The following is a 23019-nucleotide window of genomic DNA, read 5'->3' as shown; positions in this document are numbered from 1 at the left end:
TAATCATTGTTATAAGCTATGTTTTCATTTTGAATGTCTGTAGTTTTCTATTATTTTCTTGTAATGAAATGCCTTTTTTGAGAATTCACCAAATGGCCAAAGTGTAAAATACTGATATACATTGTTGTAGATAAGAAAAATACGAGAGCAAATAATGAACAAGAGAGGAGAGGTGATTGGAAATTTTCACAGTTGTCAATTAAGTTGATACTGAATTTAACTGAGCAATTATCTATGCATTCTTTTGATCTCGAGAAATGGAAAGTCGTAAAAAGCCTTGCATGCCCTTGGATGGTTGAAAGAACGACTGTATGTACTGAACAGAAATATTTTTTATTTTATTTATTCTATTTTATAAAGGTATATACTGATTTTATTAGTTGGGGCAAGTCAAGTCTCTTGACTCGGTGTCATTGTCTCAGTCCCTGGTTAACTCACAAGGCTACAACAAGCTCCGCTTTGCTGAAATAAAAGAATATATCTTCACCTTGTACAGTGCACTGAGAGCTGGGAGTTCACTGCTGGTCTGAGGAGGAAGAGGAGGGAGATAATGGCGGTGACAGCAGTGGACTCCCAGCGTCTCTGTCTAGCTCACACACATAAACAACAACAACAAACACACACATTTCCCACAGATGGATGTGTTGGCTTCCGTTTGCTGCTCACTGATTTGTACACTTTATCAATGTAACCAATTGTGAGAATAAACAGCATTATAAAACAGAACACCTGGATGTTGTGTGTCTGTGTGCATTTAGGCTGCAGCTCTTTCTTTTTCATCATTTTTTAAAATTAATTGATTTGTTGTTTAGTCCAGTAGTTCTTGGAACTGGCAGCATTGTGTTTCACCTCTGTCCTGGACAAACTTACTGTAGTGGGAACATTGACAGTGGAATGGGAATGATCACAGAAGTGGTTTTAAGTACCTCCAGGTGTTTATATGTCTGATGGAGGACTGTGTTTGTAAAATTAAAATCCCACTGCAAATTACCTACTATATTTTGCCAACATGTTGCATGATATTAAGATTCCCACGACCTCCACAATTATAACAAATTACTAGAGGTCCCCAGGTAATACTTATAAGTCATAAAATGGCAAAGCCCCTTCCCCAACACCTAAAAATCATATAAATAACAGGGCCAGTGAATTGATACAATCTATCTTGCCTTTGGTAGCTCAAAGTGCAAAGATTTTAAGATGCTGTACTCCTATTTGATCATTAATATAATAATACAAGTATCTATGCTGTATGTCTCACAGTCAAATAACTATAAATGTATGAAAAAATTAACCATCTGAACCATCTGTCTATCACGTTTAACAGGTGTTAATTTCAACCAATCAGATCAACACTTGCATGGATGCTTCTCGCACACTCTTAAAACCACATTCGTAGCTGCCAGTGGTCCCTCCTAGGATGCTGACTGGCTCTTCCACCTTTAGTGTGGGTACAGACAGACACCTTGAAGCCTGACGATATGGATTCTTGCTTGATCTCACGAATCCAGCTGCCTCGCAAGGTAAAAAATTCAGTTTCATATATTTTAATTTTGTCTAATTAAATTTAAATTACTTTTAAAAGCAGCCAACTTATGATGTAGAAGTCACAGTCAAATATCAGCTGCATCATCTAAGTATAAAGAAGAACAATTTCCAAGGATACTTTTAACACAATTTAATTTAAATAATGAACTTTTTCTTCATGATAACACTGACTACAGCGTTGGAATATGGCAGTAATTGAATTTTCCACGTCGTTGATCATGATCCCTGTGTTTCTATAGTCCAGGCAGAGAGACTGAGGAGGAGGATGAAGATATTTGGGTGAGCTGAGAGTTGGAGGTCCGGGACGGACGCTGAGACAGAGAACTGCTGCTCCTGCTGCTCAGAGAGTTCGGCGATGGGAAGGAAATGGGTGGGAGGACGAAATCTGCAGGCTTGGACATGTCCTGTGTCACCACCTCTGTCTTCGGTCTGAGCAGCTTTCCTCGGGCCTTTAACAGGCTCTCTGGTTTAGCTGCACCCTTCACTGTTTTCTCAGGCTCTGTATTTTGTCTTTGTAGCTGCTTGGAGGCTGCAGGTGGAATCGGTGGCGCAGGACAGGCAGAGGACGGGGTGCTAACGACAGCGTGCTGTGATTTAGCCATTGCATTTTCACTTATCTTGTGTGCGAGGGCTGTGATTGGAGACAAATGATTGGAGGGTTTTGCAGAGGACATTAATGTCAGTGTCAGACGAGGTATTCTTCTGGGTTTGCTCTTCGTCAGTCGCCTCTTGCTGACTTTTTTCTTTGCCGATTTCTTCTTGTGGCCTTTGGGGTGAGTCTTTGAGACCGTCGTAGTCCTGTTGGTCCGTCGTTTCACCTTTCGCTTACTCCCTTTAAGCCCTCTCCTCTTCTTTCCTCCCTTTCCACTCTTACCTTCCTCCTTTCCATCCTTTCTTTCCTCCTCACCACATTCACCTTCCTTCTCTTCCCCATCCTCACGTTCCCCTCCCGCCTGTCTCTCTTGGCCTGAGGGGGATGAGGGTTTGCTGCCAGCTGAAGCCGTGCGATTCTTCCTTCCCTTCTTACCAGGTTTTGATTGTTCAGGAATTATTCCACCCAGGAGGCCCTTTGCTGCTGCCCTTGCCAGCACATCCTGGACTGTTTCTACCTTAGTGGGATCAGCCTGAAAAAGCAAGGGCAGTTTGAGATTTGATGTGAAGATACAACACATTAAAAATACAGGCCTCAAGGGTAGCGTAGCACCAAGGAGATCTATACAACAAAACATGACCCTGTAGAAATGAGCCACAGCTATAAAGTGAACCTGCAGAGGAGGAGGAGGAGGAGGAGGAGGAGGAGGAGGAGGGGCAGACGAGTGATCGCAGGGGGTTTGATGGCTTTTACATCCCAGCAGAGCAGAGTGTGGGATATAATTTGAAAGACAACATGATAGTCAGTCACAAGCTGCTTATCTTTCCTCCCTGTGTCTCTCTGTGAGAAAACTGAGGCACCGTGGTGCTTTGAGCTAAATGCTAATGTCAGCATCAGGCTTGGAGAGTAATAGATTACATGTAACAAGGTTACATAATCTGGATACAAAAAAAAATAATTATATTCCATTACAGTTACAGATAAATAAAGACATAATCAAATTACCGATACATCTCGTAAAAATGGGGATCATCATCATTTTTGTGTTTAAACCAATCAGCCAATAAATTGTGCACAACAAAGATAGGGACAGCTGGATAAACTAATAAACCTAACAACAAACATAAAATGCTCAGAGCTGCAACAATTAATCTATTATTAATTAACTATTAAATTAATTAATATTTTCAGCTTTCCTCACTCTTCTCAGACAGTAAACTTTGGGTTATGGACAAAACAGGACATTTGGGGACATCATCTTGGACTTTAGGAAACACTTTTCAACATTTCTGACATTTTGTGGACCAAACAACTAATTGTTTTGAGTCATTTTTTAATATAAAAAGTAAAAATTCTCTGATTTCAGCTTCTTAAATGTGACAGTAAACTGAATATTTTTGATTTGTGGACAAAACGAGACATTTGAGGACATCGTCTTAAGCTTTGTTCAACATTTGTTACCATTTTCTGGTGGGAAGACCTGCAGCACCCTCTTGTAATATGCAATTAATAATAACATGTAACAAAAAGAAAATTATGTTAAAAAAACAAGACAAAAATGACGGAATAAGACGGAAAGGGAAACTTGACCGGAAAAGGTGAGGTTCAGTAAACTTTGCTATTTAACTACTTTTTGCTGTTATACCTTGAGTACATTTCAGAGCCTGTACTTCTTCACTTTTACTTGGGTAAAGACGTTGAATCAGTGCTTCTACTTTTACCAGTTTTTTACACAAGAATCTGTGCTTCTACTCGAGTACAGAATGGGTGCACTATTGCCACCCGTGTTGTTGATACATCTGAGTCTGTACTCTCGTGGCGTCCTGACTAACCATCCCTAAACAGTCATGCAGCTCACATGGCTGAAAAAACTATCTGGTGTGTGGCTAACAGGACGACGTACCCTTTGTCATATATTAATCAAACGACCCGAATGATTTATTCTGAACCAAAGTGGTGGACTGACCCGACAGATGGGCATTGCTATCCAGAGCCACGCTGCCAGCATGACTAATAAATATAAAAGGACATATGTCTGTGTGTTTTACAGTCATATGAGCTGTCAGATTCAGGGTCGAGACAAGATGTAGCCAGCAGGTCCTTTAACATGTTTTATGTAGGCATACATGTACAAGGAGAAACTGTGTCTTCATCTGCAGTGTAATTAAAACAGATCAGAAATCCCTTTAAATCTGCTGTAAGTCTTTCTCTTCCCCGTCCTCATCCCCCGTCTCCATCTGTCTGTCTGAATCTCCTCTGTAATGACAGTTGAATGATGTTCAGCACACTGCTTGAAAACACTGCAAATGCATTTTTATTCATTCTTAAGTGTTTAATCTGCCTTTATATTGTTTTTCATTTTCTTGCTTTGACAGCGTTATGTGCTTTATAAGCCTCAAAACTTTAATTACGCTGCCAGAATGAGAGTTTGTAATAAAATGGAGACGAGTACATTATACCAGAGAGACGCATGAGTGATGGCAGCCTGTCAGATAACAGATTAAATATTTTAGTTTTTTCAGTGGTTTTCAGACAGAAGGATGGATGAATTGAATGTTTCCTGCTGACTTTGTTGATCCTACTTTTCCTCTAGCTCCAGAATGAGGCTCACATTTGTGATTTAAGACGATGTTCACTTAGCAGTTTCACATGAACTGAAATGAACTTAACTATGACAAACCTAAGACAAATTGTGATTTTTTTCCTGCTAAAATTAGTCCTTGCCTGTCTGAATTTTTTGTTGACTGTCTCTGAATTGTGATGTGATTAATTGTTTAACCTGCTAAACAAAAGCGTGTTAGTATGGTCATTGTGAGCTCAAAGCACTGTTGTGCTACGAGCTCACTATGCTGCCGAAATTACAGCTTGTGATGAAACGGGAAAAATTGACAATATGGTAGAGAGAGGCATGAATGATGGCAGCCTGTCAGATGTGTTTGAGGTTTTTCAGATTGTTGGACACATATCCTCAATCTGTTTTTCTTGAGGATGTCTGCATTCTTGTGTCACCCTTTGGTTTTCGAAAGACAGATTTCAAGGAGGATTTTTGTTGCCTCATCCCCTCTTCTCTTTCTCTCTCTCTCTGTATCGCTCTATGCTGCCATGTGTCTATTTCAGATCCCTTTAAATCGTCCTCCAGCACAGTGTGACTGGTATGGAGTCATTCATCTGAGCAGCAGTTAACCAGCTCACAACTGTCAGTGTGACTAAACCTGCAGCCGCTGCTCTGATGTGATCTGACTCACTGTGAGGCTGAGCGTCGATCTAATTAGACGTGATGATCATTAGATTTTCAATCACTGCGCTGCCACTGGACAGGTGAGCATGTCCTGGCCCCTGTGTGTGTGTGTGTGTGTGTATTGATATAAACACACTCACAGACACACACACACACACACACACACACACACAGAGGCACAGTCCCCTCCCTGCACCATTTTTTCGAGCTGTAGGGGATCAAAGGAGCAGCATCTCATTTCCTTCTGTTGTATTTTTCTTCTTTTTATGAGCAGAGCAAGAGGGAAGAAAGAGGAGGGGTGGGCAATAGATGGAGCAACGGGGTGATGCAACAAGACTGGAGGGGTGGAGGAGGCCTGGAAGAACGATACAGAGAATTATCCATTCATCTCTGCTGTAAAGTACTGAAATGTTTCAGAGGCGCTGGTGTATTTCATCTTTAACTTGTCTCTCTTTTTTTTATGGAGTATTGGAATAATGCTGCAGTGTTTCAGGGAGCGAAACACTAGTCTCTCTCTGTGTGTGTGTGTGTGTGTGTGCGTGCATGCGTGCGTGCAGACAAGCAGAGCCGACCGACCTCCCAGCAGACAGACAGTAAAAGAGTGCAGCCTCAGCACTACTGGAAGGTCTTGTTGCAAGGCAATTACACATATAGACACACACACACACACACACTGAAAAACACACACTCAAACACAAATCCTCTGCTCCCCCTCCATCTCCAAACACAACCTTGCCCTCTACATGTCTGTCTCACTCTCCTGTCTTTCTCTCACCTGTCTGGACAGCCGTGCGATGAAGCAGCCGTTGGTGAGGTGAGATGTTTCCAGTCTGAAGAACTTGGAGTCTATCGTGTCTCCGGACTGGGAATCATCGTGGAAAATTGGACCGTTCACCCTGAGAGAGGAACACAGCAGCAGGTGTAAAGTTATTTCAGGTGTTGAATAATGTTTTAACACGAATCCATCATTGCCACATTGATTCAGAGAAGTGTTCATGTAAACAAATGGGTGTTCTGGCAGTTCCAGAAAATTCTACTTAGCACCATGAATTATTTTGACAACCAGATACAGGAAATGCTCTGCCGTATGTGGCACCCTTAAAGAGATAGTTTGGATAATTTATTGTGAAGTTGTACGATGTATTTATACAGTCAGTGTATTACCTACAGTACATAGCAGCTGGCATGTCCCCAGTTTTGAAAAAGTAGAGAGGAATAGGAAGATCTGCTGCTGTGGGGTCAGAAACACAAGGTATTTTGGCCAATAAAGAAAGGTTCACCTAAAAAAAATCTTTATCAGTTCAAGTGTATGTTATATTTAGAATATTTTCACCACTTTACTTGATTGCAGACAACCTTTCCTGATGGAAAACAGCCGTTAAGGAACCAAATATCGCCCTCTTCAAATTAACCAAACTCCATTGGCTGAATCAGTCATTTTAAACAGGAGCTGTTGGTCTACCGCTGCCTCGATCTGTTAGGTTATTTGTGTTATTGGGTAACTTTGATGAATCTGAACTATCATTTCAAAACACCAAAGTCACAAAATAACAGGAACAAAGAGATCGAGGCGGTGGTAGACCAACAACTCCTGGGTTCTGCGAGGTAAAATGACTGGAGTGATGACATGGAGTTTGGTTGGTTTGGAAAGAGCGATGTGTGGCTTGTGTAACGGCAGTCTCCCATCAGAAAAGGGCTGTCTGAAGGCAAGGTGAAGTGGTGAAAATGTCCTACATATAGCATACTCGTGAACTGATAATGATTTTTTTTTAGGTGAACCTTTTTTAAAGTGGCTAAAATATGTTTTGCTGCTGACCCTGTCCACAGCAGTTCATTGCTTAGGAATTTCAACAGCAATATTAAGATAATTAAAAATCAGCCTACTACCACCTGAAGAATATATCAGGAATAAAATGACTTATATCTCAGCAGGATTTGGAATTACTTATCTTCAGTCATCTCGACTACTTTAATGCTGTCTTTAGAAGTCTCTAAAAAAATCCCCTGACAGCTGCAGGTAATTCAGAATCCTGCTGCTCGTGTCCTCATTAAGACCAACAAAGTAGATCACATCTCTGCAGGTCTGAGGTCTTAACAATGGCTTCCTGTCTGCCAGAGAACTGACTGTAAAATACCGCTGTTGGTGTATGAAGAACTAAATGGTTTAGAGACAAAATACATTTCTGATCTTCTGCTTTGTTATGAATCATCCAGACCTCTCGGGTGTCTGGGACAGGTCCACTTACAGTCCCCAAAGTCAAAACTAAACACAGAGAGGCAGCATTCATGTTTTATACACCTCATATCTGGATCAAACTCACAGAAAACTGCAGGTCTGCAACTCTCGGTTATTTTAAATCAAGAGTGAAGACTTTTCTGTTTGCCTCCGCCTTTCATTAAATCAAATATGAGACTCAACTACAAATATGAGTGTATGCTGACCGTAACACACTGACGATGGATAAGTACCTCACACAACCCCACATAGAGCAGATTATTTCCTGTATTTGATTGTCAAAGTAATTCACAGTATCTTAGTATACAAACTACACCTTCAGGCTGGTGAGAGAACGAACTTCTGTAACTTTTCTAACTCATCTTGGAAAATACTTTTTACTGTAGATGTAAATGCATGTTGGTCCAGCAGGTACTCAGTGTATCTCTACACAGATTGTTCAGCTCAGAGCCTCAGGGAAACATGTTTATGAGCCCCTGCACTGCCAGCTGTCACTGCTGGTGCCCGTTTATTTTGTACATCTGGTGTAAGTGCTCTCAACTTTAGATATATTAACAAATGTTGGTTAACAATTCTCACTGGACCAAACGCTGTCTAAATTGTTTTAAAGCATGGAAGTGATGTGCTCATATGACCTTCATTCGATTTTTGAAATTTAAATTTCTCAATGAAAAGCTCCTGTCCTGACTGTCGTTCTCCCACAGCTGGATGGAAACTAGGTGCAGTGAAGTTTTGCGATATTAAAGAGCAACTTTAATACCAGTCTGAAAAGCAGCATTGCCCTGCGTCTCTGGCTGAAAGCTTCAGGACTGTTGCAGCTTCTGACCGCTGCGGCCAACAGTAATGTCACAATGTACTGACAAACCCTGGAGTAAACTTCTACAGCACTGCAGCAAGGTGAGAAGCTGAACCACTGGAGAGCAACAAAAACAATATTTTTTTGCACCTGCCAAGTTGCTCTTTAAACTTAAAGTTCTCATGAAACGGCTAGCAGAGTGCTTATTGTGTTTCCTGTCAAAACAGGCGGCCACTAGAGGCTGGCTAGCTGGGGGACATCAGAGATAAAGTCAGAAATATTTTCTCCATAAAATATGATCTGCTTTCACCCAAATGAGCGAATAAAGTCATAAAGTTCCCAGAAGGCTCCCAGAAACACTCTGATGGTGAGAAAGTCTTTCACTGGATGCAGATTTTATACATGCCCCTGAGTCCAGGATGAGTCATCCAGTCATCATTCAGTTTTTTAATTGTTTTCCAGGAAATGGCAAACTAAAATATGATTAAGAATACCTGAGAATACCAGGTATTGGTGGACCAGATACTGGTGTATGGGTGATGTGCTGCATAATATGCATAATATCAATTTTGAAATCTGTCTTAACTTTACAAGATTTGTACTTCCTGCCGAAACTAAACACTGCTAAATGATTTCTAGAATAATCTTCTAAAATACCAGAAGCTGATATGGAAATATCACACATAAAAAACTAATTAAAATCTGTAAAACTTTTAAGACTTAGGAGGAACTTTCAATCTTTCAGTCTATACACAGAGTGAAGGTTTTTGGAGCCTTTTGCAGCTTGAACCGCAAAGGCGTATAACTTGAAGAAGCCTTTTGGCTGGAAATAAAGATGTAGTGACTCACAAATAATTATGCTAAAAACAACTGAGCAGTCTGCTGTTTAAAGACATACATAATGTTTATTTTACTGCTAGTTCCTCCCTGTTCCATTCTTCTTCCCCTGGGACCTCATTAAAATCCCAAGTCTGAAATCTTATCTTATGTCAGTTTAGGACGACATTTATAAGTTTTGGTGTCACAGGAACATGTTTCCTGACTACATCTAGTAAAAAATCCTATCTTATTTTAAGATTTTTTAAATTTGTGTATTAAAATGTCTGAATACTTCAGCACAGCTCACCTGTCTGAAGATCAGCTGGTCTATAATCAGGTCCAGGTTATTAAGCTCTTTTCTTTTAAAGCGTCTCTTGTAATGTTCTACACTCATAAAGCCATTTATATTGGTTTCACGGATTTTCTGTCTCCATTTTAGCACCTGATGCTCTACACTCCTCCAGCCATCCACACGTCTCACTCCGTTGTATTAATTATCAGATGTTAATCGAGCACCACGCTTGTATTGAGAGGATCGAACTCCGCGAGTACAAGCCGGAAACACGTGACCCATCTGTAAGTTTAGACATCATTTTAACACCACATTTTATTGCAGATTATATATTTTACTCACAACCTACACAGTATTATCCTTGTTCATTTAAATAATTATACATAATAGATTTACACAGTAATTAAGTCTTTGTCATTTAAGTCCTAGGGTGTGGGGAGAAGTGGGGCAGCGCCCTCACGCCTTCTGTTGACCAACCGCCACTGACGGTGACGTAAAGTGAGACAACAGTCTTGTATAAATTCTAAACACAGATACAGGTACGACAATTCGAGTGCCGATTGAAGAATTGATTTTACAGTTATAGTTATGATTACTTAAGGTAAGATCCAAGGTCAGGACACAGCCATGAGTACAGGAAGTCAGTTAGTTTGAAACCTCCGGCCAAGCTGTTAGGATTTCTTTCTCTAATGAGGCCTTATCATTAATTTACAAATTAAAAAAATACTTGCTAAGTTGTGATGGAAAGAAGCCTTTTTACATGCCAGGGAAGCAGTTTGGTGTCAGTTTAGAAGAACAGCATGTGTTGCTGTTGTTCAGTTCTTTGGATCAGACCAGTGTCAGCTCCTTGGAAAAAAACACACACAGCGCTTCAGTCGATCTGTGTTTTCTCTGAACAAACTCCTGTAAACACAGAGGTGAAACAGCTGCTGACTGTCTCACTGCACGCTGGTAGGTTGATAAAAGAGCTCATGTGACCAAATATAATAACATTTGGATTTCTTTAAGAGGATGGATGGTGGAGAATGAGTCATGTGGAGCAGCAGGCGTGAAACAGACTCTGAAATCTTCTCCACCTCATTCACCCCGACTGCAGGATTAACTACTGTCCCCACGGCAACCGCAGCTGATCCTTTATACTGTCGTCAGCCTGGTGACTCTAACCTCTCTCTCTCTCTCCCACAGTCACACACACACACACACACACACACCTGTATATGTGGAAATATGAGACACACTGTCATATTGACATCAGACGGACATTATTTACTCTCTTACAGTCTGACCTGTAGTCTGTACGTCTCAGACATGAAGCTCACTTAGATCCGCATGCAGATGTTACACGAACAGCTGTTGAGCTGAGCTATTTGTTAATGACACTTTGAATTTAGCTCATATTCTCTGTGTCTAATCTGTTGCGTTCAGTAATGTCTAATTCTACTGCTGTCTGAACGCAGTCTTCCTTTCTGTCTGCACTGTGCAAGTGAATTAATGTTTGACAAATCATTACTTGTGCTTAAAAAGTCTGTAGTTTTGGGCTGCAGCTAATGATCATTTTCTCGATTAATAGCTGATTAAGTTTTTCCCCAAAGCTTAAGATGACGTCCTGAGATGTTGTTTTGTCCACAACTCAAATATATTCAGTTTACTGTCATAGAGGAGTGAAGAAACCAAAAAATATTCACATTTAAGAAGCTGAAATAAGAGAATTGTGTCTTTTATCTCAAAATATTTCTCAAACTGACAAGTCACTTATCAAAATAGTTGTCCATTAATTTAATAATCAATAAATAATAATAATACACACAAAAATAAAACTTTCATTAAGATTTTACATTAGATGTGTTGTGTGATGCACAGTTGCATTATATGACTGCAAAACTCTATAACCACTATAGCTATTTTCATGACAATTTCTTCAAGTAAGGGTTGTACAGATCATATTTTCAGCCATGCAGCCAGCGGTGTGGCTCTTGGGGTGGTCCAGAGTGAAATATCCGAATGACTACCAGATGGATTGACATGACATTTTATACAGACATTCATTTTTCTCAAAGAAAGAATCACATTGAACTTTGGTGAACATCAAACTTTTTCTCGGGCGCCACCAGTAGGTTCACATTTTTGGCTTTTAGTGAAATATCTCAGGAACTTACTACTGGATGGATTGCTATAAAAAATTGCTGAAGACATTTACATCTTATTGATTATTTGAGTTTCACATCGTGACTGACAACTGAGTCCTGCTTGTGATTCTGTATGGGTGGGAACTCGATACACGGCTCCAAGCCTGATCACTACTCCGCCACCCCTGACTCCAAGTGACGTCACCACTGCAAGATGGCAGCACTCGTATCTTGGATATTGTGGCTTCATTTTTTGAGTTGTGTCGTCCATATCTATTTACTGTTTATGGGTTCTCCATGAAATCAGATGAAATGGGCCTGTGTTTACATTTTACCGGGCAAAGTTACAGTGAGCTGTGCATTAGCCAGTTAAAAAACAAGCATTATATTTTGGGATTATTACCATAGAAACCTGACCTCTCTTTTTTCTCAGCAGGGGCCTCCAAAATCAACACAATCTGAATGTGAACTACAAGGATGTAGTAGCTGTAACATGTAGAACATGTACATTAGCATGTCCAAGTAGAGCCCTACATAGCCTCTTGCATGGCTGTAGACTAAATTAAACTTATTAAATTTAGATGAAAGGCACGCTGGCTGGTTTTATAAGTTGACATCTCGTTTGATCTCAGTGGGAGTATAATCACTTTGATGGATGAGCATGAATACAATAATGTGACAGAATCTCGGTGACAGTGAGAGCACAATTACTAAGCTTCAAAGTAAATGTCCAATTGATGCAAACATTAAAGCAGCTGAGCTGAGCTGTGAGCTTCCATCACCTGTCGCTTTCTGGCTCACCAGCTGGTTGGGCTGGGGAGGGAAAACTGTGTCTAAATGCCTTCATCTTCCCGTTTTCCTTTAAATGCACCTATAACTTTTTTTTTTAAAAAAACATTTACTGTTTTATGTGTGGCTTGTAGTGGAAACAGTACATCACTAATACAGTATTTGCATTACATTTGTGGTTTGAGCCTGTGGACAAGTAATGAAAAGCCTGATTGCATAATTAAACGCTGAATAGACAGAGAACTAAGACTTACTCAAAGACAGCAGGTGTGTGTGTGTGTGTGTGTGTGTGTGTGTTTACCTGAAAGGCAGCAGTTTGGGGTGAGTGTGTATTTTCTCTAACACTCTTTTCACCAGCTGTTCATTTTCCTCAGGATACACTGAGCGTGTGCAATAGACCACAGTCTGCACCTTTGGGACTGGCAGACAAAAAAAGGAGAGAATATACAAAGAAAAATCCTCTATTCACTGTTCTCACATAGCTGGAATCTTATCAGCAGTGTGCACAGAAGAAATATTATTCTAATAATAATAATAATAGCTCTTCATGTATCACTCTGCTTATTTAAATGTTCCATGTATTGTGTCTCAGTGCTTGAGGAGTTGCTTGAATAATCTGTGTGTGTGTGTGTGTGTGTGTGTGTGTGTGTGTGTGTGTGTGTGTGTGTGTGTGTGTGTGTGTGTGTGTGTGCGTGGCCTTGAATATATACTCACAGGAGAGAGTGTGTGTTAGTAGTCGTGCCTGTTGGGTGGCCATTGTGTGTATTTTGCTCTTGGACACAGAGCCATGAGACAAGTCTGGCAGTAGATCCCAGTCTGTCAACAGAATGAAACTTATTTTTTATCATATTTGGGAAATTTAACAGAAAGGCTCTACCTCTTAAATATTTATAGAACATTTTATTTTCTATTAAGTGATTTTTTTTATGCTCAATTTCCTCCCTCCTCTATCCTCCGTCTTAAATGGCCCAGTTCCCAGGTCCAGCCCTCAGTGAAATCTTCCTGGCATAAGTCTTGATAAGTGCTGACAGGTAATTTGTGTTAGTTAGCTTGCGTTAGCTGACTGGAGGAAGGAGGAAAGGAAGATAGCTAGTTACAGAGATCTGTGTCAAGGAGATGCCTTTAAAGCTGGGATTGGTAACGCTGGAGAAACTAGCAAGTGTAAGTTAGATTTTGAAAATACCCAACTAAAATAAGTCCACGAGAGAGCATTGGGGGAGAGGAGAGGAGCGCAGCGCCTTGTTGTCTTGTTTTGGGACCTTAAATGGGACGGTAAATGGGACTTGAGCCTTACTTCTGACTGGCAAAACAATGATTTGGTCCTAACTCTGCTAACTGTACTTACCTGATGTCTCATTCAAATGAAACACCTCTCATTATCATAATGGACGTTAACACCAAACACAGTTATGGTTAATATTCACAGCTGCCAGGCTTACATGTTCGTATTGAAACAGTTGCTGCAGAGTGTGTGCAGGTCAGCAGGTATGTAGGTAGACAGGCAGGTAAGCCATGCAGTTATTTCATTTGGTTTGAATAAAATGATTTAACAGGCTTATTAAAGGCCTGCAACAGCCACAGAAACCTTTTTTTTTTATCAGAGCACTTGATTTGATTGCTGTTCCACTGTAAAGAGAATTTAAACAAATATATGCGAAATACAGAATATGCTTATAAAATACATTACCTGTTTTAGCTTGAAGTGTAATTTCTTTGTTTGATTTGTTTTCATTTAGGCATTTTAAACCTTCTATACACAAGGCCTTTTGAGTCTTTTGTTCAAACTTTCCATCAATCTGCTAACTCTGCTGACTTACCCACAATTCATATTATTCTAATTAAAAAGACGACAGCTCTGAAATGAAAAATCTCAAACACACACACAATATTTCCTCTTTTATTTAAGTATACTGATCATGCACGTGATGTCATTTAAAGGTTAAATTTAGGGTGGACATTGTAAAACCCATGTCTTGTTCCACCCTCCCTCTCTGTTGTGACGTACCTCCATGTTCACTGTGCATGGTGGGCACAGGGTCATTGAGGGCCGAGGATGAACACTGGGGCAGCACTATGATGACCTTTAGCCGCTGGACGGCGGCATCCCACTCATCCAGACCAAAGAACGCTTCTGACAGGACTCGTACATCTATGTTGGACATGAATATGCATCAGGAAAGCAGTATCTGTGTACAGTACATATATTGAAAAACACTTGTGTTAACAGACTTTTTGTAACTTTTTGAATATTTATTTCTCTCTCTTCTTTCATTGCTCACTTTTGATGTCCATTTGTGTGAGCAGTTGTCGTATCTCTTCTATCTGTAAAGGTGTGTGATCAGCACCGCACACCAGCACCCGGCCAGAGCGGGCTGCGGCCACGACAGCTATGTGAGCCACGGTCGCAGCAGAGAAAGACCCCGCCACCAGCACGTCGCCGTTTTCAAACAGCAGGGGGCGTAACACACTCACCGCCACGCACACACTCCTGTCCTGCAAAAAGACACACACACAGGATTCACCCGTGAGGGTTTTCTTGTGTTTCTTGACACAACAGTACCCTCTAACATTATAAACTCACCCAGTTGTACTACAATAAACTTCACAGCAACAGGAAATCCAACTGAAGAGGCCCTTTTTGTAAAGGGAAAACATGTGGCTAATAAGCACTACTACATTTCCTCCTGTTTATTTAATTTGGCAACTTCCAACAAGCCTTTTGGGGATGTTTTAAACTCTTTAAAGCCAGTAAATATCCTGTTACTTATCTTTCACCCAATTTACACAACAAGGGATATGTTATAAAACATAATTTTTGAAAAAAAAGTGATATGTTTCTTACATTTCAATTACTTAATATTCCTGCAGGTCTCATTAGGATAAACCAGCACCTGTGTACCTGTGTGTTAAGCACATGTCTGCTCATGAGGCTGCTGTGTCGGAGCAGAGCATGAAGCTGCTGGGAGAAGACGAGTGTGTCTGGACAGAGAGGGTCTCTGCAGAACGTCAGCTCCCCGAGGTCAGTCATGTTCTTCACTTCACACACGTCAGCACTTCGTAACACTTCGCACACTTCTTCAACGCTGCAGAGCAGAGAGGAGATGAGATTGATCTGTTAGTCTGAAAGTTTTGTTTATTTGAGGTAGAAACATCACCGTCCTCCCCCGCAGAGCACAGAGAATATTTGCAACAAATATTGTGACTCAAATACATCAGTGAACAGACGAAGCAGTGTTTACCCCGGGGTTGTCTGGTGAACGATGATGCAGTATTTGGAGCACTTCTTACCCTCAAGCTGTAAGAATGCTGAGCCCGTCTCAGATACGCCCTGGTGAACTTCTCTGACTATTAACCTCGTACTTGTACCCCCCACACAGAACCTGTCACTCCACACTCACAGTGTACCTGTCATTTTATAAAGAGTTTAACACTTTACACTGACATCATGTGCTCTGTGGTGTATGACATGACAACAGATGATCCCTGCTGGTTTACACCAAAACAGAAGCTGTGTGGTGTCTAAACTGTGCCATGAAGAAGAACAGACAAGAAGAACAGACAAGTTAAACTTTCAGCATTAGTGCCAGAAAAAATTAAAAAAATAAATCTGAAGAGAAAGAGTTTTCAAAAATTTGTCATTATGGTAATTAAAGTCAAAATGTTGGAAATAAAGGTGAAAACATCAAGAATAAAGTTGAAATGTTGGAGTAAAGTTGAAATGTCGGGAACTAAATCAGAATTAACTTGTAATGTCAGGAATGAACCCAGCATGTCTGGAATGAAGTCAGAATAAACTCAAATGTTGGGAATAAAGGTGAAATGTCTGGGATAAAGTCAGAATTATACTGAAATGTTGGACATAAAACCAGAATATAGTTGAAATGTCAAGAATAAGGTCGAAATATCGAAAATTAAGTCAGAATTAACTTGAAATGTTGGGAAAATAGGTGAATTTTCTGGAATAAAGTCAGTATTATGTTGAAATGCTGGGATTAGGTCAAAATGTTAGGAATAAAGCCTTTCAGTATTCAAATACATCAGTGAACAAACCAAGCAGTGTTTACTCCGGGGTTGTCTGGTGAACAATGATGCAGTATTTGGAGCACTTCTTCCCCTCAAGCTGTAAGAATGCTGAGCCCGTCTCAGATACGCCCTGGTGAACTTCTCTGACTATTAACCTCGTGCTTGTACCCCCCACACAGAGTCTGTCAGTTTAAAGTCACAGTCACTTTATAAAGAGTTTAACGCTTCTCTTTACTCTGACATCATGTGCTCTGTGGTGTAAGACATATAACAGATAATCCCTGCTGGTTTACACCCAAACAGACAACGTGTGGATTGTGCCACAAAGAAGAACAGAGGGGAGCCATCGAATGCAGAAAAGTCGGATAATCTAATAAACTCAATATGCTCTTAAATGCCGACACTTAATGGCACAAAAAGACTCAGACTGGGAGCTACTCTGGAGTGCAATGAGTGTCCTCCTCAGGCAGCATCTTTCATTTCACCAGAGCAATTACAGACTCTCACAATATTTGCACTTCTCTGAAATTAAGAGCAGAATAAATTTGTGAATGAGTATGAAAGTGGCTACGTGCCCTCGTTCTGAGTGTGTTCTTGTCTGAAGTTACCTGGTCTTGAGAGTGTTGACCCAGACGTAAAGTGGCAGACGTTTTGCTCTGTGCTGTTTGGTCCTGACGGGATCGGACAGAAAGCAGGAGACACTCTGCAGATTCTGTTTCACTCTGCAGCGAGCAAGAGATGCTGCCAGCTTGGTCTTACACCTGTAATAAAACACACACACACACACACACACACACACACACACACACACACACACACACACCATATAACAGCCAGATGTCATAGAACATTTTCAGGTCTCCAGGGCCATTGTGTCTGGCCTACGCTCTTCTATCATCATCCTCAGGAGATGCTTAATAATTAAAAAAAAAAAAAACCTAAAACACACTTTGCTCGTAGCTGTAGAGAACAAAGACCTAAGTAACTTTCACAGGGTTTCACTTTTTTCTGTCGATGAGTTTTCTTCAAAGCTACCAGATCAGCGACCTCAGTCACCTGTCAGTCAGTCAGACAGACAGACAGCGGTACAGATGACAGAGTGACAGACGGATGACAAGAAAGGGAGAAAAATAGGTCACAAACTGACAGGTTTAATAGCAGAATGTAAATTGCTCTGATATTGTTCTGAAACAATGTTTTACAAAGTGATACTATAAGTTTAACACCTGCTACATTAACTTAGCCAGCCAGCTTTAGTTCTAGTTAAGAAAGTTAACAGGAGCTCTACACACATATCAAATCCCAGTTTAACCCCCACATGTCTGCTACCTGCAGATCTAACTTAACCTGATTCTAGAAAACTATTAATATGCAGCTAGAGAAACAAAAAAAATTAAAGTTGACTCAGTAATAAATGAAATAAATAAATGAATGCATGATGTACACACCGGAACAGACTGCTCTCCAGGTCTCTGACGTCCTGCTGAGGCTCCTCCTCTTCCTTTAACGAACGTTCACGCAACAAAAACCTTCGGTCCTGGAAGTCAAACAGCATCACCATCGCCAATGGCAACAAGTCGCTGGACTGCAAAAGATCATCATCATCATGATTATTGATCAGATAATATCATAATTTTTTTTCCCCCCACAGCAGGAAAAAGAGCAGGTGAAACAAAGTTCATTAATGAATTATCTCAAAAAGAGAAAGGCAAACCTTTTGGAAGATAAGATCACAGAGATGGTAGAGGAGACTGAAGCCAAACAACATGTATTATTTGGTGGACTAAAGAGTGTGTGGACAAACAAAGACAAACATGTAGGTTGGGAGTGTGCTGTAATTAATTCTTCACACCTTCATGTGATCATTCCTACTAGTGTTCATAAAGAAACATTCACCAAAGGCTTGGGCACAAATGCACCCATGGGGTGAAATGGGTTGTTTTTCGAGGTTTTTGCATCATCCTGTGGTTTCCCATTTGTGCGCCTAATGTATTTAAATCTGAACAATCACACTTTGGTCCAAGTATGCTTGTTTTAGCATCAAAATTCTTTTTTCCCAAGCCTTTCTAAAGACGTTCGCCCACGTGACCTGACCTTCGCTTCAGCATGATGACTTAGCAAAATATAAACCCTCCTAAGTACAGGGAGGGTTCTCTAACCTACATCACTGCTTTGTGCTAACAGCTTAGTTGGGGTTTCCATTTGAAAAAAAAACCTGGAGAAGAATGCAGATGGAGTCGCCCTTTAATATAAAAATACTGATTTTAACTGCCTTAAGGAAAACTTAAAATGACAAGCAGCTCTTTTCTTACACTTCCCTTCCTTCCCTTTATGGCTGTGTGTGTGTGTGCAGGAAGTAGAATATGTATGTTGCAGTAAAAGTGGTGTGTAGAATTACAAAGAGCTGTGTGACAGCTTTTATAGTCATACTGGCAGACAAATGACAAGTCAGCCAATTCTCTGCTTCACCCATCCCTCAATTAAGTCATCCTTCACACATACATTCACACACACACACACACACACACACACACACACACGATCATATACACAGGTGTGTCTCTTTGTCCATGTATGTGTCATTGCACAGTGTTTTATAGCATCATTTACAGTCTCCCAGTTGGAAGGAGCGCCTGTACGCATCGTTTGCCATCTATAACCAGCCCGACTATGTACAGATCTGAATACAAATGGCCTTTAACTGCATCCCCCTCACCACCATTTTAACATATTCTGATGGAGGAGCACATTCATATGGACAGCGAGAGCGCAGCCATTTTATTTGAAGACAGATAACTCCCGGACAGTTTAACAGTCAGTGAGTAAGTGCTGAAGTGTTTTTAATCAGTTTTTGCTGTGTGACCCTTCATGTTGAATCTGGTGAGACTCACAATGTGCTGAGATATGTGGAAGCAGCTGTCAGTAATGATGTCCTCCAGTAAATCTTGGTCTAGAAGAAAAGCGACGATGTTAATGGACAGAATTTAAAAAATATCAAAACATCAGTTGGATTTCATATAAGACACGCTAGAGATGATGACGAGAAAACTTGAAGGCTCAGTTCACCCAAATTACAACAAATTTTTTCTCACTTTTGCTTTTATTTGCCCAAATCTGGAGATATCCAGCTCTGAGATTTCTGCCTCCACCCTAGTAGAATCAAGTAAATGCACATAAATAAAATATGGACAGATGATGTCACTAAAATCATATTACTGTTATTTAGACAGATATTATGATTGCAATATAATTAACAGTTACTGGGAATGATCACTTTTGCATCACAATTTTCACTTTCGCTTGAACAAAACTATTGAAATCAAACTAATGTGACATTTGTTGGGCTCAGTACCACACAAACGTGTTTTCTTAATTCTGGAGAACAATGTTTGTAGACCAGGGCATCTCCGCAGCGCTACTGTACTTCATTTTAATAGTGCTTTGAAAGACACTTTCCTTTTATCCAAAAATTACAGCTTCTGTGATTTGTATATAGCATGTGCAATTTTGAACTGTTTTGATTAATTTTACAATCCCAGACGTCACCCATAGGTTTCTGAGGAGCCGTTCTGAAGCCCACAGTATGGTGGCAGTGCTGTAGAAACTTGGCGGTGCAACATGGCGGCCTCCGTGGAAGAGGACCTGCTCTTAATTAGATATGAACGCATCAGTCTAAGGTAACCAAAACACAGGTGATTATCGGGTGATTATACTCTAATGAAAACACTTAAGAATATTATATTCCATTTCTGCCATATTCTGTCAAAAAATTCTGTCAATTTTACACACTGGGTGTATAAATGCTTTTCATGGTCTAGTGGGCACTTTCAGCCACACTGACCTACAAATCCATTCAAAGCCGCTGTATTGAGGTGGCGGCAAACATTTCAGAGAGAAATATCTCCAAACCAAATCAAAACCATCTGCATGGCTCGATACCACCCACCACCTACCCATCAAATACTGTATGTAAAACTGTGTGTGCTTACCATACCTTTTTATGTGTGTGTGTGTGTGTGTGTGTGTGTTCATGGCATGCTAACTCTTATCACCTCTCATACAGACATCTGCTGTAACTCCAGCTGAAGTAATTTACAGTCACATGGAGAAATGAAATGTATGACTATATACTATTTAATCTACAGTGTGCAGTTGAAGCTGCTATTCAGAAAGTGAATATTGGACTTGACACATGCTGCAGCTCCTCTGCTATTCATTATAGAGATAAGACTTCCTTATAGGAGGTGGGTGCGGTCTGCAGAGGTAGCAGTAGAGTAGATCAAATTAATTCCTTCTTGACTTTACGTTAAACCATCAGTCCGTCCTCTCCAGGCAGGTTGTGTGGGACGACTTAAATCTCAACACTTAAACTGGTTAAAGGATGTTTCTGAAGACAATATGAGTAACTTCATACATTTGAGTGTGTTGAAGGCGAGGTGGTAGGCCTGTCTCTGTGTGGTTTTGTCTCCGCTCTCTGGTTGTTGTGGTGTGTCCCTCTTCTTCCCATAATGGAGAAGCTGTTGTGTGGCTGTCTTCTTCTCTGTTCGCAGCTGCTGGAAAATGGCTGCTGCTCGCAGGTAAACCTGATCTGATGGAGGGGAGACTGCAGGAGGAGGGAGTGAGGGAGGCGAAGGACAGGGGTTAAAGATGAGGATGGAAAAGGGAAAGATGGGGAAGAATTGGAAGGAGAAAATTAAAGGACTTGTTGAAGACATCACATGATGTTTACAGTAGCCAATAGGGGTGTGTTTTACGCCCCCCACCATGCAGCTAAATCGGACCGCAGATATAAGATATAGAGATATAGAGGAAAAGAGGTCATATTAGCTGACTCTTCCTGGACTGAGAGCTCCCAGTGAACACAGCCAGACTGGGACCAAAACAGCCTCCAAGACCAATGGAGGCCAGTTTGATGACAGATAATAGACTCCAGAACCAAGGTGGTTTTCTTGCTGGGCCTGACTGTCAGCACCCTGGAACTGAGTTACAGTTAACGAAGCTAAGAAACCACACCCTAGGTCTCTAAATATGTACAGAGCAGTCTCTAACCTTCATTTCTCTTCAAAAGTACCAGAAAAAGTTGTATCTCAGCAACTTTCAGCCCATTTAATCAACAATCTTTCTGACACTTCTCAGTCTGCTTCCAGGGCCTGTCATACCACTGAAACTGCTTAAATTACATTTTACTTAGAATTGATTCAAAGTCCACCATGGTGCCTCTATTACTGGATCTCAGTGCAGCATTTGATACATCATGGCACACTCCTGGCTTGAAATCCAGTTTGGCATCTCTGGCCTGGCTCTTGCTTAGTTAAAATCCTACCTATAAAAAGAAAACAGTGTGTTTTCTATAATAATAATAATACATCAATATTTACTGATGGGAAATATGGAGTACCTCAGGGTTCTGCTCTTGGCCACTTGCTTTTCTCTCTATTTATGTCACCTCTCTGCAAAAGTATACAGCGTTATGGGATAAATTTCCTCAGCTACACCAATGATACTCAGCTATATGTATCATTCTTAAATTACAAATCTAGAGGCTTGCTTGTCAACCCTGAAATATTCGGCATCGCATCATTTCCTGCACCTATTTTATTTACATAGCCTGAAATCACAAATCACAAATTACCTCAGGGGGCTTTACAATCTGCAGAGTGTATGACCTTAGATGTCCTTAGACCCTCGGATCAGGTTAGGAAAAGCTCCCCCCAAAAAATGTTAACAGGGAAAAAATGTAAGAAACTGTAGGAAGAGCCACAGAGGAGGGATCCCTCTCCCAGGACGGACAGACAAGAAGAAAGTTTCAATATTTGAACGGCTGCTTTGTTTTGTCTTTTGGTTTCATCAAGTTCAGCTATAGGTGACTGCAACCTGAGGCCATGCAGGTATATCTGAGAGGCTTGTGTTTCTTCTCACAATAAAAGCCCCTGCATATTAACCAGTGTTGAACTGCAGCTTTTATCATCAGACACCATGTTTGATCAGTGAACAACCAAACTTCTCTTACCCGATAGATGTTTGAATATTAAGAATCCTTACACTGTACAAGAAAATATACTTTTGAATATAATTAAATATCCTGAGACACTCAGATTTGTATCTCACCTGGCGAAGGTGAAGACGAATGACGATGAGGAAGAGGAGGTAGAATTGAAAGGGGCTCTTTGATGGCCTGTTGGTCTTGATGTGAAGGTGTCACAGACTTCGTATTCACCTCCTCACTGCAGCCCACTGTAAGAGAGGGGGAAACTGTGTGTACGCGTGTTACACACACACAAAAACAAACAAACAAACAAACAAACAAACAAACAGCAGCAAAAAGACCTTACCTTTGTCTGCCATGCTCACAGGAACAAACCCAACCACTTGTCAAGCTCCTGTAAACAATTTTCCATCTGTCTCTCAACATTTATGTCTTCTTCTTTTTTCTCCTGCTCCTGACAGCTCACTGTTCAACCGACGAGCATCTAAACAGACACAAACATCATTTGTTTACAGACTTTAACCTGAGATGTGCAAATGTAAGTAAGACGCAGCATAGCGTTAGTCATGGCTGA

General features: G+C 40.7%; 1 protein-coding gene across 1 annotated transcript; it reads right to left on the bottom strand.

Annotated features, from left to right (window-relative positions):
* Window positions 1–1731: 1731 nt before the first annotated feature.
* LOC146329965 (putative methyltransferase NSUN7) lies at window positions 1732–22804 on the bottom strand. The gene is made up of 12 exons (XM_084714462.1): window positions 22792–22804; window positions 20874–21062; window positions 19351–19409; window positions 17908–18044; window positions 17068–17220; window positions 15336–15519; window positions 14716–14929; window positions 14442–14585; window positions 13151–13252; window positions 12738–12855; window positions 6154–6274; window positions 1732–2672 (listed from the first exon to the last, which is right to left on the bottom strand). The coding sequence occupies exons 1-12, from the start codon at window positions 22802–22804 to the stop codon at window positions 1782–1784; spliced, it is 2325 nt and encodes a 774-aa protein (XP_084570588.1). The 3' UTR covers window positions 1732–1781.
* Between the last annotated feature and the right edge of the window lie 215 nt (window positions 22805–23019).

Source organism: Lutjanus erythropterus, chromosome 3 (assembly GCF_056507025.1).
Source record: "Lutjanus erythropterus isolate fLutEry1 chromosome 3, fLutEry1.hap2, whole genome shotgun sequence".
NCBI lineage: Eukaryota > Metazoa > Chordata > Actinopteri > Lutjaniformes > Lutjanidae > Lutjanus > Lutjanus erythropterus.
Note: the sequence above shows the minus strand (reverse complement) of the source record. Positions and strands in the feature narration are given on the sequence as shown.